Genomic DNA, 19,739 nt, shown 5'->3' with positions numbered 1-19,739 from the left:
AAGAACTTGTGCATTTTGTGCCTTTTGTGTTTTGAGTACTATGTACTTTCTGAACATCTTTTATGTATTTAAGCTTACAATGAATGAAAACCATATTTTTTTGTCTCATTAACTATGACTCTTATATGTTTTTGACTCTTTGATATTTCACCTTTTTGCTACGATGACAAAAAGGAGGAGAACATATGATAAAATTGCAAGTAAAGGGAATCACTAAACAAGAAAATTTTTAAGCAAAATGTGATTTGTTCTTAGTGGATTCGAAGGTTCATTATTCCTCCGTTGGGGCTCCTCAAGGAGTAATCTCCAGAATCTATTCATGGGATATTCGAAAATTAGTTGAATCATATTCAAGAACAAATCGTCAGATTTTTTCTTCTATAATTAAGAACTTAAGTTCAAGTTTACAACATTAAAAGAAAATTAAGAAAACTTGAACAAAGTTCAAACAAAATTGAATTCACATGTTGAGGAGAAGAATCTGAAATTCTAAGAAAGCAAATTTATTAAAGACATATAAGCCAAACAATTGATTGTATGATTTGAAGGCTTATATAATTTCAAATGAAAGGAGGAGCTTTAATTTTCAGAATTTACTGACTCATACCCTTCAATTTTGGATATACTAAATAACTAGACATTTGAATTCATTTTAAAACCTTACCTTGAATCATTTCTTGAATGAGTAATTCACTTTACAAATACTCAATGTTTTGTCATCATCAAAAAGGAAAAGATTGTGGAGTGATTGAGTAAATCTCTAATTAATTTTAATGAGCTCAAAACATTTGAGTATGTCTTATGTTGTTCTAATGAATTCAATCCAATATTTCAGAAAAATCTTTATTAAATTCTGTCTAAGTACCTTGAGCTTTGGTTCAGAGTATTTTGGTTAAGTATTGAACTCTAGTTGAACCAAAGTCTGCATCACGAGTCGACTCCTGAACCTTATGAGTCGACTTCTGCACACTTGAAGTTTCTAGTATAAGCCCGAGTCGACTCCAGAACTCTTCAAGTCGACTCCGACTGAGAACAGACAGAAAGACAGAACGATAAATTTTGGACCCTGTTAATGAGTCGACTCCAAAAGGTTGTGAGTCGACTTCGATGTTTGCCGAGTCAACTCCGGATGGTCCCGAGTCGACTCCATGATAAAACTGACAAAAAGACAGAACGTTAGTTTTTGAGACCCTGTCAGCGAGTCGACTCCTGAAGACTTCGAGTCGTCTCCCATATCAGCCGAGTCGACTCCCAGAGGAAAGCAGCCTGAAAGGCAGAGACTCAGTTTCGGAGGCCCTGTGAACGAGTCGACTCCAAGTGTTTCAGAGTCGACCCCCAAGTTAGCCGAGTCGACTCCAACAAGGTCCGAGTCGACTCCGAGGCAGATCAGTTCAAAAGACAGGGAATCAATTTTTTGGTTTCTGAGAATGAGACGTCTCTCGAAGATCTCGAGTCGTCTCTCAAGTCAGCCGAGTCGACTTCAAGTAAATCCGAGTTGACTCGAGGAAGAAAAACAGAAAGTTGGATTTCTAGAACCCTGAGAATGAGCCGACCCTAAGTGCCTGAGTCGTCTCCAGCGATTGGCGAGTCGACTCCAGTTTGGTTCGAGTCGACCCCAGGACGAGGAATGCACTTTCATTCAAATCTGGAATAGTGGCAAAGTCGTCTCCAGTAAAGCGCGAGTCGACTCCAGTAACAGACGAGTCGACTTCAGATCGTATGAGTCGACTCCGATCCCAACAGATACATTGTCAGATTGTGCAGACGGGTCAGAACGGCTCCAAATCACTTTCTAACGGCTATTTTTCAAAAGGATCACTTAAATAGCTAGAGTGAATAGTAGTAGACAACAAAAGAGTTATTTCATTTGATCATTAAAGGTTTTCAACCACCAAGAGCTTCTATAGAGTGAATCCAAACAAAAGAAGAAAGAAGTGCATTAAACTCAAACCCAATAGGCTTCCTTCGCATTCTAGGCTCTACCTATTGTTCTCCATCCTTCGGCTCATTCAAGAGGAGACTCAGAAATCGAGAAGCCCCACTTTCTCATCTCAAATCTGTTTGAGGATTTCTAACTCAACCTTGCTTATATTGTTTCATATTTGCTTTTTTAGAAGCTTCTTCTTGTGAACTATAAACTCTTATTTTGTATACTTGATTCAATCAGAGAATTGAATCAAGGGTTGTAAGGTTTGTTGGTGAGCCAAAGATAAAACCAACGGTGTAAGGTTGTGGTTGGTGAACCGGAAAAAACCAACTGGGTTTGATTGTAAATCCGGAAAAATAATCGAGTAGTTCTAGTCGGTGAGCCTGTCAAAACCGACCGAGTTCGTTGTAACCTTGTGAAAACAACAAGTTAGGTTGTAAGCTTGCAAAACAAGCGGCTGTAATCCTAGAGATTATAGTGAACTCCCAAGTGCGGCTTGGGGAGTGGACGTAGGAGCAAGAGTTGGCTCTGAACCACTATAACCTTTCTGTGTTTGTATTGGTTGTTGTCTGTTTCTCTCTCTTCACTCATTGCATCTAGTGATCTAACTAATTCACTTGCAATAGATTTAGTTAATCACTCACCTTATTTTTAATTGGTCAATATTTAATTAAAACCCAATTTACCCCCCCCCCCCCCCCTCTTGGGTTGTCTTCTTAGGCAACAAATAATCATGCCCATCCTTGTGATAGACGAATTGGCTTACTGGCCAGCTTGTGAAAGTACTATAGTGCATGAGTAACCAGAGTTGAAAACTTTGGCCCATTAAGAGGCAACAATCGAAGACTATACTATCGAGACCTCATATCCTACTGATCGAGGTATCGCAAAAGTTACGCCAGCAAAGTTATGACATACTGAAACATCAAGAGATGTTTTGGTCAATATCTAGTAGAAACTAGAGAGTGTCAGTCATAGAGAAGTTAAAGGATCGCTGGTGAAGTCGGAAAATTCTTACCAACATTAATTCATGATCATTTGCCAAGGTGTGAAGGGCAAAATTATAGTGGCCTCATGATATTGGTCGTGAACATCATAAGGCCTAGGGGGCAACCTTATTAAAAAGAGCTTCTAAAAGTTTCTTATATGGTGTATATCCCATATGTCAAGGGGCAACATGACAACATAAGGACCGATTTTGCCTAGAATACGACATTACGAGTGATCAAAGATCCTCATATGGACTATGGATAGTATGGATCTTGATGCTATGCAAAATAACTGCTAGAAGACGAAGAAGTGGTGAATTCAATTCAAAAGCAAAATAAATAATAGTATTATAGGCAAAAGTACATTCTAATAAATTTCGGCCAAGAGGTTGATACAAAAGTGTTGCCCTATTTCCATCTAAAATTCTCTCATAACTCTTTTGAGTCTTTCCCACTACACTTAAAGAGCTCGTGATATTAGGTTGGATGTGTCTACCCTGTGGAAGAAGGTCATGAATTCGTGCTGCACCGGGACCATATTTCTCCTTATTGTTGTATTAAACCTTTATCTATTCTTCTCCCAAGAGTTATACTTTATGGACATCAGTCAACCTTGCTCCAAAGGATCTAATCTAATTTCTTCGGATTGGCCAATGATTGATAATGATAACAACTTTGGCCAGTCTAAAAGATCATTAGCCGATATCGTTGAGGGATAGGATAAGTGTTGATAGAAAATAAGTATGCAAAGAAGGCCAGTCATTTTGTTACATTCAGTTAATCATGGGGCAAATAGGTTGATACACAAGGTGCTCATTTCACTCTGATTTGAGGATGATGAATCCTTCACCATCGTTGACCTGCTAAAGCGCCAAAGCATTCTACCCATCATGATATTTTCGATAATGGAGGGGGAAGACGAATGTTGTAGATTGGGGGCTTGGACGTGAATGCTTCTAATAAGGGCAAAAATATAAAAAATCTACTTAAGCCAGCCCTAAAAAGGTAAGGATACAGGATCAACTGAAGGGCGACGATGAAAAGGTTGACTTGCTGCATTGACAAATTGAAAATGATGGTATCCTAGTTTGGCAATTTGGCAACAAGACCCATGTGAGATAATACCTCAAGTTGTGACATTATTGAAGGAATGAAACATATAACTTGTTCCGGCCAATACCTGGTAATATTCACATTGGCGATCAAAGGAATATCAGGTGGAGACATAAGAAAGAATGAGTACCAAAGAGAGATACAAGGCCTACTTATACAAGGACATGCTCCAAAGAAAGATAAATCAAATCTTTATCAATATGGATAGTAAAATCGGATTCCTACAAATATCAAAGATCTTTCAAGTAATTTGAGGACCTTTTTGATATACAAGAATAGTTCATAAACAGAAACGTGACAAAAATAGAAGGTTCGAAGAAATCAGAAGAAATATATGCAAATCGCAAAAGGAAGGTACTTTGATGAAAGAGTAGCCTCAGTCAGCGGATCAAAATCATAATTTTGGGATTTCCATTCTATAGGTATCGAGGAAATGATGACGGACATCCTATTAACCTCATGATCTTCACCCAACGAGATATGGGGGCATTATTTATACTATATCTCAACAATCTAGCTAGTGGCTAGAAACGAACACTCCATGGATTACATTTGATCGAATTAAAGTAGGTGAGAATCATATGACTCTTGCTAAAAATTCAGTTAAGAAGATCACATAGGATAGAGACTTGGGCCGAACAGGTAGAATTCGACCATAATTAACAAGTTGAAAGATCACGTATTGGCAGTAAAAGATGGTCGGTTGAAGACTGAGGCGATCATAACAATCTTAGATTTCCAAGAACAGATGATTCTCTTGTAGGTCGAATAAGGGAAGGCAGTCAGCACAAATTACGTTAGGATGAGTTGCAGAATGATCATGCTTGTGCATAGTCGGGAGACATTTAACGATGGTTATTATAGCCGCCAAGAGTCGAGACCAGATGTGAGAAGCAACCATCGAAGTGGATAGTTATGAGAATTATGAGTAGTTATCATGTATTGGTATAAATAAATAAAATTAATACTTTGTAAGGAATCTTTCGATAATCAATCTAATCACTTTATCTTTTATCTTTATTTTAGTCATTTATCCTAGAAGTAGGTGTAATTTAGCTTTTTACCGTAGCCCGGTGATATATCCTTTTACCATAGGTCAGGATTACACCCTTCTATTATAGCACAATGCTACATCTTTCTAGTATAACCTAGTGCTCTACTTTTATCCATTTTCATCTCCTTCTAATGGTGGTGTGACGATGGCAAAAATTTTTGAAGGTTAAGACACTTCAACCCATGCTATCTCTATCCTTCCTTCGTTAACTTTTTGACTGATCTGATACCAGTAGCACGCCTGCATGCGCTAACCCTCGCCATATAACTTATCTCCACTCTCCGCTGCCACACCTGAACGAAACTTCGCTAGCAAGTCCTGCGATACATCTGGACGAGACAAAAAGCGGGCCAACAACCCTCTATCTTGGGTTTCCCTCTCCTTTCTTCATTTGCCCCTTGCTCGGCACCTCTCTTCCTCTCTCCTTCCACCCCCTCCACTCCCCCTGCTTCTTGCTCTCTGGATGTATGCCCCTTGTTCTGCACCACTGCTTCCCCCCTCTTGTCCATGCATCCTTTCTATCTCTACAAGGATGTGCCCTCTAATCCGCCCCTCTTTGCTCCCCTCTCTTTGTGCAGGTATCTTCGTTCTCTCTCTCCCTCAATCCCTCCCCCCCCTGCCATCCCACATGGGACTTTGTTGTTTATGTGCCCCAACCTCTCCCTCTTTAGATGCGTTCTCCCCCATTTTTTTGATCCACGGTTTGCTCTCCTCGCTTCGCTTCTTATAGTGGCGGTCTTTGCCAAACATCCTTAGATGTTGTGAGATATGCCCTCTCTTTCTAAGCATGCTCCCCAGGTTTTCCAACCCTCGTTCTGCTGTGCTCACACGATGGTGATGATGTTCGCTTTGACACCCTTGAATATTGTGGAATACTTTCCACCCCTATATGATAAGGATTTGATTAGCGCTATTTGCAAGTATTGGGAGCACAATTGTTTCCCTGCTGATTGGAGGCCAAGGCCTTGCTTGGTTGCTCGCATCATCCTTGTGTTCATGAGTTGAGTCAATGTTTTTCTTCGAATTTTTTTCACTCTTTCTGACCCAGAGCTGGTGAGGATTTAAGGAGAATCTTTTGTGTGTTACATCTTATCTTGAGATTGGAGCCTTAACTGGACGTTTTGTACAGCTGCTTATTTGAGTTGTTGGGTTCATCTGTTCTTCGTGCTTTCATATTTATACTCTTCATTTTCTTAATGAAGGGAAGGGAACCCCAGTTCCTCCTTTCATTCAAAAAAGAATAAATCTACAAACAAATCATATTATGACTGTGTAGTATCTAATTGTTAGTATAATAATTCCTAATACCAACCCCCTGAAAGAGGGCTGCCTAAACACAATCACCACAAGAATCCAATATTCAGTGACATGCAGAGTAGTTGAGCATCCTCCATTTAGGTTCAGGCTTAGAGGTGGCATTTAGATCAGGTCGGACCAGATAGTACAAAAATATTTCAACCGAACTCAACCTTTTTACTAAGCAGGTCAAAAATCTAAACCCGACTTGAACATTTTATTAAACAACTTTACATAACCCGATCCACGAAGGATTGAATCAAATTAAACAGATTAAACGGATTAAACATTGCCACTCTTCAGGCTTCAACCAATGCACTTGAAATGTCACTAAATGATACATGATAATCAACAACACTGAGAAACCTGTTGCTTGTCGAATCTTAGGACCTCTAGCATTTAAGTAAATCTTCTTTTAGTGACTGAAATGAATACAGAAAAAACAAGAAGCATGCAACATGTGAACCTGGACACTGCTATGAATGGTCAAACTACACAAACCCCACGTTTCTATTCAAGCTGGAATACTTTGGCAGCCGACAAAATTTGCTTTGCTGCATCTGCAAAACAAAATGCTAATAAATTTACATGGTCAGCTCGTTCAAAAAGTAATAAAGTCAGCTACTGTCCACTGCTAATAGCATCACAAACTACTTATATATACAAGAAGGAAAACAATCACCAAAAAAAATAAAAATAAAAATAAAAAAGAAACAAAGCATCAGAAAGCAAACATGGCATTAAATAGTTCGAACATGGTCACTGGTCAGTACCAATGCAGTGCAAAATGAAATATGTGACGCAAAGAGCAAACTCAGGGTTGGTACATCCTCGTAAACAAAGGATAGCATTGAGTTATGCATTATGAATATATCCTATCAGCAATAAAATATTATCAATTAATCATCCTTACACATGCATACATGTTAGACAACCACATAATTGCTGTTAAAGTCTCCTTGCAAGCTATTATCTAAAAGTTAGCAATGACATGATCCGGCATGCACAATGAAATGACTTTTTGTGTTTTAATTTCTAGCATAGGACCAATTTACTAGCTGTAGAAATTCTTTATGGTCTTAGCACCCATACCTGCAACTGTTCCAGGGGAAAATTTAGCAGGAACATTTGTTTGAGTCTCCACTGCTGCTTTTGCAACAGCTATACCCACGGCAACACTTTGCATCACATCCAAACCATTGCAAATGGACGCAAGAATTCCACCAACCAAGCAGTCACCTGCTCCTACAAGGCTCACCACTGATGCAGGAAGTGCAGGAAAATGGAAAGCAAAAAATTTTGAGGCTCTCTCTCCAGACTTGATAAAATTAATGTGTTTCTTTGAAGAGCAACTTTCATTTACAAGATCATATAGCTGTCTTCCGAAACTGCCAACCCTGCTGCTTAAATTATCTTTCATGAAGCTTAGCCCTTCTCTACAACACAAGAATAGACCATGTGAACCAAGTGTCACAACTAGCAGCTTAATACCCTTCTGAAGCAACGAGCACATTGCTGGTTTTAGCATTTCAAACAAAGATTCCACAGAATGCCCTTTCCCTTCTGCAGCTTCATGTTGAATATAACTAAATTCTTTTTCCGGCGATAAAGCATTTGCCATAGCAACAAGTTCATTTTCGTTAGGGGAAGCACATGTTATCTGCACAAACAGTCAAATAGCCGGTAAGAGGGGAAGTCAAAATTAGTATTCTAATATTTCATATCGGATAATAATGAGTATCATTGCTAAAAACTACTTTATTGATGACCTGCACTCACATAATTTACAACAGATGCAATTCTTCTAGACTTTGTCACTGAGACAGGCTCAAACCACACAGGGATGCCAGATCCTGCTGCTACTGAAAGTTTAATCAAAGAAATTATGAGAATTCTACTGGTTTAATGAAATACAATATTCATAAACAACCAGCTACTTCTCTGTTTGAATTAGAGAAAATGATTTAGCTAGTTATAGTGCATACTGAAATGTTAGAAAAATTCTCTGACTCCAGGGACATCCGATGAGTGACTGAAAGACCAAATCATATCTATGACGATAGTAAACTAACTAAATATGAAAGAGAATGAAATGACAGGACTTCTATAACATGAAGTTGCCCGATCCCAATTCAATGACCTGATATAATTGGAAACAGGATAGTCTTAAAAGGTTGAAATTAGTGAATTGTTTTTGATCTGGAGAAGCAAATCACACAGTGAAAGCTGCAATGAACCTTATGTTAAGACATCTATAAATTCTATGACCTATGATTAATATTCCCTTAATTTATGTAACAGGTCCCAAAATCATGGTAAAATATAGAGATTCACTAACAGGTTGAAAGTGAAATATCTTGACACTCCAAATTAGAGGATATGAAGTGCAACTATGGTAAGAATATGAATGGGATTGGATAGCAGAAAGTTTCCCAGACAAAGGAATATTAGAACCTTGATTATGTTACAAATATCTAAGATGGATAAGAATGTCCAGAAAAGATTAAAGAATGGTGAGGTGCCATGCAACTGTCAAAAGCCTTTGAGACTTGGACAAACATTTTATAAAATCATTCTTTCAAGAGTAAATGGAGGGCATTACACGTAAACTTATACATAAAAACAAGGGCAGACAGTGGAGGCAGATATAAAACCCACCCTCCCTAAGTAGTCCAAATCATATAATTGCTACCAAGCAATAAACAGGGGACAACACGAAGAGGTACAACACGTACATGTAAAAGGAAAGAAAAGATAATAAGGGAATAAAAGTTAAGTACGACGCCACTGCTCAACCAGACTAAGCAACACTCATGCATTGCCAACTCTTCATTTCTTGAACCAGACAAATGAGCTTTCGCAAATATCCTGCAAAATGTCTTTCAGTTATTTCAAGTTCTACTAACATTTCTTCATTTGGCACAAATGTAGACCCCAATGAATCATATGGTTAAATATAGTTGTCAACTTATACCAGAACTTTTCAGATCTCTTGATGTAAATATATAGCACACCTTATTAGTACCATCTGTTCTTTTTTGTCCCATACTTGGTAAAGGGGTCATTGGCAGCCTACAGAGCTGCAATCCCAGGTTGAGGGATGCAACAAAGATTGATGCCATGCGGCACGAGAAAGAATGCAGCTGGTGCGAGGATGACCCACATCCTTTTCATAATCCAATTGCTAGGGCAATATTTTTGTAGGCAGGTTTCCACAACAATCATTGAGATTCTTCTAGGTAAGAACATGATTAAGTTGCATGGTCTGCACTAGCAGTTCCAATGGGGCAAGCTTATCCCACACCAGCTTGTAGAAGGCACACTTAGAAATCCTAAACAGCGATGTCAGGAGTGGGTACACAAATCATGAAGATCATTGTGGATCATAAACTCTTTTTCATTTATCATTGTAAACAGGGTTAAGGTAAATTTGAAAAAGAAATATATATTATTCATATTATAAATGAAACAACAGTCAAAATTAAATGTCACTAGGTATCCTATTTCTGACTTTATGCTGGTCCCTAGCATGGTTTGGTATTTGGATCAACATGCTTATAAGAGCCCACGCTGATCACCTACAGCCATCTTTTTTTTTTTGGTGAAAAAATAGGAGGGGGGTAGAGAAGAACCTCACCCACATAGCAGCCCCTACTGGGCCCCCCTTCCACCAGAAAATCTTCGATACAGGCCGCAAGTTTCCATGTACCTTTCTCGACCCGTGGGCTCCCCCCACTGGGATCAACACCCACGTGTGAGTACGTCACCCCAGCGCTACCTTAGTACCGGCGGACCAAATAGCAATTCCACCAAGTAAACCAAGCAGGAGGCATCCAGTCCCCATATTTAATCGACGCCCGCACGTTTCGAACTTGGGTCACTCCGATGGAATCAAAGCTCCGTTCCCACCGTGCTACCACCTCGGTGGCTACAGCCATCTTCTTTACCATAGCTTAGTGAAATCTTGAAATTAAAGAGAGGGAGAGATAACATGAAGAAGGAACAATTGAGTATGTGGAAAAGTTTTACCAATATCTTGAGTTTCCAATACAACCAGCTACGTGCTGCTGTAGACATACAATCAAGGTCGGTAATATTCCGACACGATATGCTTGGGCATGCCAGTTCCGACACGTCCAATTTTTCTTTTAAGTTTTTTAAGTTTGATTAATTTGTAATCAATTTTTTTTTCAACTTTTTCAATGATTTTAAGTATAATTTAATATTTTTTGATGTTTCTATGATCCCGGTTTAACCTAAATAATACATCTTGTTGCTTTAAAGTAATACAAAATATAAAATAATTAGTGAGATGTCGCATGCTACAAGAAGCAATATAAAATATCCTAAAAGCAACTAATAAAAAAATATAAATAATATAATCAATTACATATATTTAAAATACAATATATATATTGATATTTAAAATCTCGTCAAGTGGCGATGCTTTTTGCAGATATTCGGATCATTAACATAGTCAAGAGGCATATTAACCCACCCCTCTAACCAAGCGATGTTGTAGTCTTATATGTTCATCCCATAAGGAACACGCTTTGGGTTACAAGCTCTCTCGAATCTCTCGCTGAAGCTTTGTCTCTAAAAAGTATCCTTTGGCTAATAATACGACTGTGGAAGGGCCCATCCGAATATGCCGGCTATAAAATCTGACCCATAAGATACTCCAAGTTACATAGGATAGTATCCGCAGGAAGACGATGCCTTAAACATACTATATCCATATCCGTATGGGTCATAAGCTGCCTGTGGCTGCAAATAATAGAATCCAGTATACGTCTAAAGATCCTAAATGATATTGAGGAGCCCGTCTCCTATATGCAATCGTATCCTCGCGGGCTCTAGCAGATCGTACACTATGGTCCCTATCCTATGTAGCATGCGTAAACTGAGACTCATCGGTAAATTAAAGACCACCCTGCAGCTGTCTCATAAACGGTGGTCCCATTTTTTCCATTTTCTTTCTGGCCAGCTGATCCATGACCACTAGAACTGTCATCGTTGCTACTCCTAATCTCTAAATTTGAGAGAACTGGCTTCTTTATGGAGGCTGCAGGTGCCTTTTTTTTTTTTCTTTTTTAGTGTGCTGAGCAGCTATCATTTATCCTTCGTGCCCCTCTCTGTCTAGCTACATTGGGAGGATGGATATCACCCTCTCGTCTAGGCATCTCCTGATCATATATCTGAGAGGATGTCTCGGACAAGAAGTCATGTGATTACCGACTCCCTAGGGACTCCTGTGGCTATGGTTGATCAGCTGAAATAATGGATGGAATATTGCGATTTGCCCATTGTCTTTCATCGATCCTAGCCTCGCTGGCTACGAAACAGGCCAATCATGACGGCGATTCTTGCTCATCAAGCTCCGGCTCCTGCTGTTGGCCTATAAGCCAACCGATCATAGGATCCTCATCGTTAACGAAAGCACCATGGATCGGATCTATCTACTTTAGCTCCACTTTCTCCTGTATGCACTTCAGCCTCAACCTTAGATTGTAGTGAATATATATAAGGTTGTTAAGGCGCTTCTGTATCAGACAGTTCCTCTACTTGCTGTGGATGAGGACGAAGGTGGACTAGTTGCGCTCATAGCCACTCGAGAAGACCGTCTGGAAGAGGATTTGGATAGTTAGTCGTTTAAAATTTCTCGCGGACAAACCAAAATAAATCCACCATTCATCTGTAAAAATATTGAAAAAAATTACATATAAGATAATATCATATTAGTAACCATCTAACATCGGATAAACGTCCTCCTGATGTATAATATACTTGGATTCATACTTTTTTTACTTACGATAGCTGCCGAGTCTCCAAAGCTATCAATGTCATCTCTAAATATTTTGGTTTATAAAAAAAATCATATTATAATATATTAATAATTGAAGATACTGGTTAACTTATACATGTCACTTAACTTACCTCTTTTAGACAGGGTCGTGACTTTTGGATCAGGCTCTATTCTGTAAATCACATTATGCAGAGCGGCAAAGTTCGTCATCCATATCGATTTTAAGTACGGTGTACTGCAACCTCGATTTTAAATAATATGTTGTAGAAAGAGTTCATAATTGTATTAGCAAAATTGTACAAGTACGGAAGCAATCTAATTTTCAATATTCTTGCTTACCTACTAAATGCAAGTCTCCACCCATCTGATAGTCCCACCGCCGCTCAACGATGTCGATATACTCCTATGCATATATCCGATTTGCCTCCTTGATTTGAATATTTGTCATCTCCATCATATGATATAAGAAGCCCATCTAGAGTACCTCTCGCTATCCACAGCTCGAAACACTTCGTACAATGGTTCAATAGCCTTCATTATTTTTTCAACCCATTGCCAGAATGTCTATCTCGTCACCAAGTCTTAGACAATGCTTTTTCAGTGTCGACCATCGCAAATCTACTTTTCTGCCACTCGACATTGACAAACATCTGACGTAGGGCACTTTCCTCTCAAGAAGGCTATCAAGTGCAACATAGTTGGTAGCAAACCGTGTCACTCCTTGTCTCAAGATCTCTTCCCTTGCATACCTCCTAATTAGTGATAGGACCCATATATGATTATAAATACATCAGGTGATGGTTTAGGTTGTCTCCACTATTTGCTGCACCCTATGAATCTTCGCAATGTCCATCAACATGAAGTCGATACAATGTGCATCACATAGCACATAGAGTTCAGAAAGTATGTGATCGCCACTCCATCAAGATCTCTCCAACAACATTATGTTATGTCCCATTATTAGTGATGACATGCATGATATTTTTCTCTCCTACCTAATCAACCATCGCCTCCATCAATCTGAGGATGTATATGGTATTGTGCACTTGATCGGAAGTATCAACCGACTTATGAAAGAAAGTCTTCGTATTCCAATATGTCAAAAAGTTGATAATGCTCCGCATGGTAACACCGGTCCAACCATCACACATCACCATCAGTACATATAAAGGCCACTTGCTCTTGCATGAGGCAATCCACTCCTCTAGCTCCCCCTTATTATTGTCAAAAAGTTCACCGTAGATATCCTTCGGTCCTAAAGAATCTACACCGAGACCGACAACCTGTATTGAGAAAATAACATACCTATAGTACGTATTGTCTGCCATATTTGCTGGAATGTGGCTAAAGTGGAACTAGGATCCAATAGCTCGCCACATATCCTTTTTCTTATTCTCTTTCAGCATCGTGCCAATCCTCTGCTACTTCACATTCTTTCTGAAAAATGCATGTAGATCTAAATTATGGGTAGTGACTCCTACTGAAATCTTCTTGGATGACTTCTTTTTGCTACCAAAATTCTCTAGCATAAATACAATACGGCCACCGCCTCTGCTGATGGCCTTTTTGACTGAGGAGGTCTTCTTGAACTCTGAATCTGTCCTGCTGCTTGTAGAATCGGAGCCCGACTCGTAGTATGAGGGCCCAAATCGAGCTATATGCCTCGCCATTTCATCCTGCTGCTACTGATTATCCAAGTTTGCCTAAATGGCAATCTGAATCTGTGCCTCGTCATCTGGAGCGGACGCCTCTGACTTTTTGAAGTGATAAAAAGGTGACTCTGCCGCTCGATGGTCCACCTTCGCTTTCTTCTTAGCAACCCTCTCCTTCGTTGCTTTAAAATCAGTGAAGTGCTTCATCAACTATCGAACCTTCTGTAAGCATTTTCGGCACATAGATACGTCGGAGTAGTCACCAGCTAAGTGCTGCTTCAACCTAGTTACTTCTTCTTCCTTGAGCTTTGTGTTGCACTAGTTGCACTTTCAATGGTGTCTATTCGAGTGTATTTGTCTATAATTCCAACCAATGTCACGCTCTCGCTCATTTTTCTTTGACGGTTCCATTCTTGCAGGTTTATCAAATACGTTAATTTATCAATTATTTAAAAATAGCAAAAAATTTATTATGATAAAGATAGTATTTTTTACTTCAGAAAAAACATCTAATTTTTTAATACATAATACAATTTATTTATTTATTTATTTATTTTTACTAATTTTTAAATTAAAAAATTTGTTTAAATATCATAAATTTAGAAAAAATATGTTTTTTACTTTAGAAATACGTCTAAAATATGTATTACGTACTACTAATTTTTCATAATTTTTACTATAATTATACATATTTAATTATTTTTAATTAAAAAATAATTTTAAATATAAATATTTAAACAAATTAATTTGAGCTTAGTTCCAAGTTGAACTCTACAATGGATGCTACATATATTTTTCTAGGTCCGTAGGCATGCATCAAAGGCCACTTATTTCTCAATTTTTTTTCAAATTGCATAATCGCATCAAAATTTGAATTAATAGACACCAAATTTAGCTGAAGAGTAGCTTGCATGCCTACACTTCTGATTTTATATTTTTTTTAAATTTATTTTATTTTAAATTTTTATATTTAAATTTTGAAAATATATTTTTAATTTTTAAAAATTATATGTAATCTGAAAATTAAAAATTTTATGGCATCGTGGAGGTTATCCATAAATTTATAACATATTATAAAATCAAGCCAAAATCAAAAAATTTGGCATAATCTCTCCTTATTTTGCAAATTTCAATGTATTTTTTGGCGTCCAAAAAAAAGAGAAGAAATGAGATAGAAAAGAGAAACGATACCTTATTTAGGGTTGGATCCTCCTTCAATCGTGCTTAATCAGTGTATTTTTCATCAGTTTACAAGGGGAAGGGAACCTATCCGAAGGTTGGGAAGGCCTGAGAAACTTCTTGGGCCTTCCCAACCATTCTTTAAAACAAAAGAAAGAGGGGGAGCGGGGCCAGTTCAGAACCCGCTCAACTTAGTGTGAGCTGGACAGTTCGCACTGGTTCAGCACAGAACCGGCCAATTTGCGACCAGTTTCGGCCCATTCTGGCCAATTTATATCAGTTTGGACTGCTTACATGCCAAAGTGAACAATTAAGGTTAAATTGGATAATGTTGGTGTCAAAAAAAAAAAAGAGAATACATTCACAAAGAATACTGATTGGAATGGAAGGTGTAGAATCAACGAGGAAAGAACAAAAGAAATGATATGGAGTTGTACATCATTGGCCAGAGATAACCCTAGTGATCAAACTTGAACAATCAGTGCAAAATATGAGATACGAAAGAAGACTCGGATGAGTATAGTGGAAAAATAATTCTGGAGATATTTTTATTTTGGAAGACTGTCAATTGGTGAAGAAGGATATAGAGATGACCCCAAATAATCTGATTTTACTTGCTACTCACGTTATATATCTTAATTACCACAGTAACCACAATCTAGAAACTATTTGTGGATATACAGATACACACATACACTCAACTCAACTAAGCCTCAAACCCAAACCTCGTAGGACCTCGACCCGCCTACTCGGGTCTTGTATGGATATGCAGGAAGGGGTACTAGTTGGGGTCGGCTACATGAATCTTTTTCCTCCATTCTATTAGGTTTAAGGCCATACTTTCTGAAAGATTTCAAAATATTAAGTCATTTCTTATTAATTCATCCCATGTGACTTATCATATATACATATATATAATACAGACATACATGTATGTGTGATTTGACATGCTTTTTATGCTACATATCTTAAATGCGCAGAGCAAGCACAACCTAGAAACATTGTGAGGCCATTAATATGCATCCATACATCCATCCATCCATTCATATATATATATATATACATGTATATACAGGCGCGTATGTGCATCTATTGTATGTACATATGTATGCGTATATACATACATATGTATGTATGTGTGTGTTTGTATGTGTATAAAACCTTCATGTTTTACATGAGGCATGGCTAGAGATGATCTTAAATTGACATAATTGGATTATACTGGCATGTGAAATAGAATAAAAATATTAAGGCTGTTGATGACATTAACTCATCAAGAACAGTCCTAAAGAGCATTGTGGAGAAAGAACTCAGCCTTTCCAGTAGTTTCTATGACACAACTAAAACTCCATGAAGTATGGTTACAGGATGCCATGGAAGTGAATGGGTATTGATAACTATCATCAATATGTTCTGATATCAATGACAACAAAATGTTAGGTTTGTGAACTGAAAGAAAATACTTCTTTCTCTAATGTGGTTTCTGTTAGTCACTTGTTCTCCATCTGCAGTTCATTTCTTTAGGTAAAGACATGCCAGAATTCAGAGAAATGCAAGGAGAAGTCAGTCCGAACCAAGGTTTAACACCTAGCTACTAGCTAATTGGCTGCAGAAACAGGAATGAGAAAAATGAGACTACAAAATTGAAAATTTCTACAGTATTGTTTCAACTTGAACTTTAAACTATGTGCAGTTTAAAAATGATTAAGAATAATTGCTCACTGATTAATTAATTTGCTAGTACAAGAAAGTTGGAACTAATGCTGAGTTTATGCAGCATACTTTGACAAGCAACTTTGAGAGATGGGGAGTTCAAATTAGCATCAACCATCAACATTGGTGCAGAGCATATATTACGCTGGAATCGCTGTATCCAACCTGGAGTGAGAAATGTTTCCTGTGACCATTGCATTAGATTTACATATTAAAGACTTCAGCAATAAATTTACACTTCAAAGGAACCAACTTAAGACATTTTTTTTATATAAATCAGAGCAATAAAATAAAATAAAATAAAATTACAGCATCTTACAACAGCCTCGACACTTGCAACAGCCATAGCCAACTCCCCGCTGGAGTCAAACATATTTGATACAACAGGAGTTGTAATACTTTCCAACTTCAGTATTCCTACATCAACATGATATCATACGAAAAGCATTAGAAGGTCAACAACTCAGATTGGAGGAAATAGTGGCAATTGTAGCAAATACTGGGAGACTTCTATATACTGCCTATGGAGGGTGCAGTGATCGAAAAACTGAAAACATTTAACTATTAGCAACATGGAACACAGTCTGGATGGTCAGCAAGGAGTGGGGCAACAAAAGCGCCAGTTAGCATAAGAGCTTTGTTCAGTCCCTTTAAAAATCAGGTTGATAGAGTCAACAACCATGATGATAATCTAAATGCATATAATTGAATATCTGGGTTCATGTTAGTGTTGGAGTTAAATCAAGGAGGGAAAGCACTGAATTATAATACTTCAAAAGCTTCTATTTTCCTCTGGTTTCTGTGGAGTGTCAGAGTGGATGTAGTATCATTCAAACAACATATCAGCCTAAATCTATAATCAACCAAGTCTTGCACCCTTTCTTTCTTTCAATCTATAAATTGGTCTTGCAAAACTAATTCTGTTCTTTCTAGTTCTATTCTGTAAACTTTTAAACTAACGATAAAGCCATTGTTCTTTACTTAGGCAGTAAGATGTTGCCAAAGTTCTCTAAATTGCGATCACCATAACGAAGATGCCAATGCTATGCTGCAAGTAGCAGGTAGCAAATATATTACTGCCTTCACAAGAGGTCCAAGTGTCCAAATATTACCTGCTTAGGGCCAATTCAACACATGGATCGGAAAGCTCATGCAAGACCTAAATGTGACATGGAATTGAATAATTTTTGGATCTGCATTTGATAACACCTAAATGGGTAAAAATGGTCGGGTTGGATTTAGTCTGAATTGGTCTGGATCCTGGTCAATCTTCAGGTAACTCAGCCTGTTTGCATCCCTAGCAAAGAAGTTACAGACTGAAACACATGGAAGAAATGGAGCAATATAAACTTTAGCTTTAATATATAGACGAACCTTTCCCCCTAATGAATGGTCAACATTGATACAAATTCAAGTGCACGACGTGATTTGTCAAATTCTTATAATCTAGACAAGATGAAATTGAAGGCGCACAACTATGCCTATGGATATCCACTAAGGATGCATTCTCCAAAATCTATATACAGTAGCATATATCTACACCTCTAAGCTATAGAGAATTAATACTTGTTAGACATGCTTGTCATCCTAATTAGTTAGGAATTAAGAAGAAGAGAAAAACAATGACACTGAATAATCTAGTTGATGAAGAAATAATTGATCCAGATAATCATGCAAGTGTCCTAGTGTTTCTATAAAGCACAAATACCTGTTAGATATGCATGCCTGCCAAATTATAAAATTCTGAAGATAGGATTAAGAATGAAACGAAAAATGATGATGCTAAATTGCCAAATTGATATGTTTTGAATACAAGTCATGAGGCTCTGCCACTGATGAGTTCCTAAAGTTGTTTTAAGACACCTCAATAACAAGAAGACCAATGACATAAACAACAAAAAGGAAGATAAGCAATGATCAACACCTAGGTAATCTTCACATGAAGAATCAATAAGTTCAAACCAGCTGATCTTTCTAATTACCTTCTGTAGAAAGTCCTGCAGATTTCCAGTACTTCAATAACAGATCTCCTTTATTTGGAAAAACAAATAATTGTTATTCACAAAGGTACTATAAGGTGTCAGCAGATAAACCATGCATAAAAGAATTGGAATCACCTGCCATGTCATGTCCTACAACACTAATCATGAAAGGTTTATTTCCAAGCTTGGACATGCATTCAGCGACATTCCTTGCTACTCCTCCACTTACATACTGAACCTGAAGATGTAACATTCAAAGTTTCAATCTTTGAACAACCCATGCATGTAATCTATCAGAAAATCGCAATTGTTTGCTACAAACCAACCACAGGATCTGAAAATCAAATATCAGAACAATCATCCGCTGAAAACAATCACTCTGATTCTTTAAGGCAAGAAGACCTCAAAATATTACCTTTCCGGGAGTGGTGGTTCCAGGAATCGGATGAGCAGAAGGCTTAGCATGGATGTCCATCACCATTCCCCCAATAATCACAGGAGCAAAATCCCAAGAGCTCAGTTCCTCCGCGCTGAGTGGATTCTGAGACCAGGAGGAGAAGAACTACATCATAGCGAGAGAAAAAATTAGGCCAATCAGGAGAGCAGAACATCCATGGGATTATATTTACCGGATAGAGGTCTCGGACAAGGATTTCGGGAGGGAGGAGGTGGCGAGCAACGGATTCCAATCGCCGCCGGGCGGAGCTCTCCATTCCGGTCAGAGAGCACCGTCGAGGGGCTTCCAATGGCCACGGTGGAGCTCAAGCCCCAGGAGAAGCTCCACGCGCCGACGATCTTCAGTTGCAGACGACGGGGAGAAGTCGACGCTGGCTTCGAGGGCAAATTATTCGTATGCACCCAGCATTCCCCGTATTAACAACAGGATTTGGCCCAATAGTCTGATTCTAAGCCTGTATCACTGGGCCCGCGGGCCAGCAATTTAGTTTCTTTCCTTATCTCTTCCCGGAAAAATTAGATTGAGACGATCTCCAAGATACCTCCCAACTTTAAAAAAAATTTCAAACAGA

The 19,739-nt window shown here is 38.2% G+C and overlaps 1 protein-coding gene across 2 annotated transcripts; it reads right to left on the bottom strand.

Moving 5' to 3' along the window:
* Positions 1-6,535: 6,535 nt before the first annotated feature.
* On the bottom strand, positions 6,536-19,586 carry LOC120103777 (pfkB-like carbohydrate kinase family protein). Of its 2 annotated transcripts, none has more exons than XM_008780248.5 (9): positions 19,341-19,586; positions 19,127-19,252; positions 18,847-18,949; positions 18,712-18,759; positions 17,049-17,146; positions 16,799-16,913; positions 8,159-8,241; positions 7,472-8,039; positions 6,536-6,939 (listed from the first exon to the last, which is right to left on the bottom strand). In XM_008780248.5, exons 1-9 carry the CDS (start codon positions 19,422-19,424, stop codon positions 6,890-6,892), a joined length of 1,275 nt encoding a protein of 424 aa, XP_008778470.1. In that variant the 5' UTR covers positions 19,425-19,586; the 3' UTR covers positions 6,536-6,889. The 2 variants fall into 2 exon arrangements, with proteins under 2 accessions (XP_008778470.1, XP_038974844.1); XM_039118916.2 differs by having other exon boundaries at positions 6,536-6,954; positions 19,341-19,565.
* Positions 19,587-19,739: the final 153 nt, after the last annotated feature.

Source organism: Phoenix dactylifera, chromosome 15 (genome assembly GCF_051530095.1).
Source record: "Phoenix dactylifera cultivar Ajwa chromosome 15, Ajwa_hap1_PhDact_Kaust_v1.1, whole genome shotgun sequence".
NCBI lineage: Eukaryota > Viridiplantae > Streptophyta > Magnoliopsida > Arecales > Arecaceae > Phoenix > Phoenix dactylifera.
This window is presented reverse-complemented; position numbering and strand designations above follow the sequence as displayed.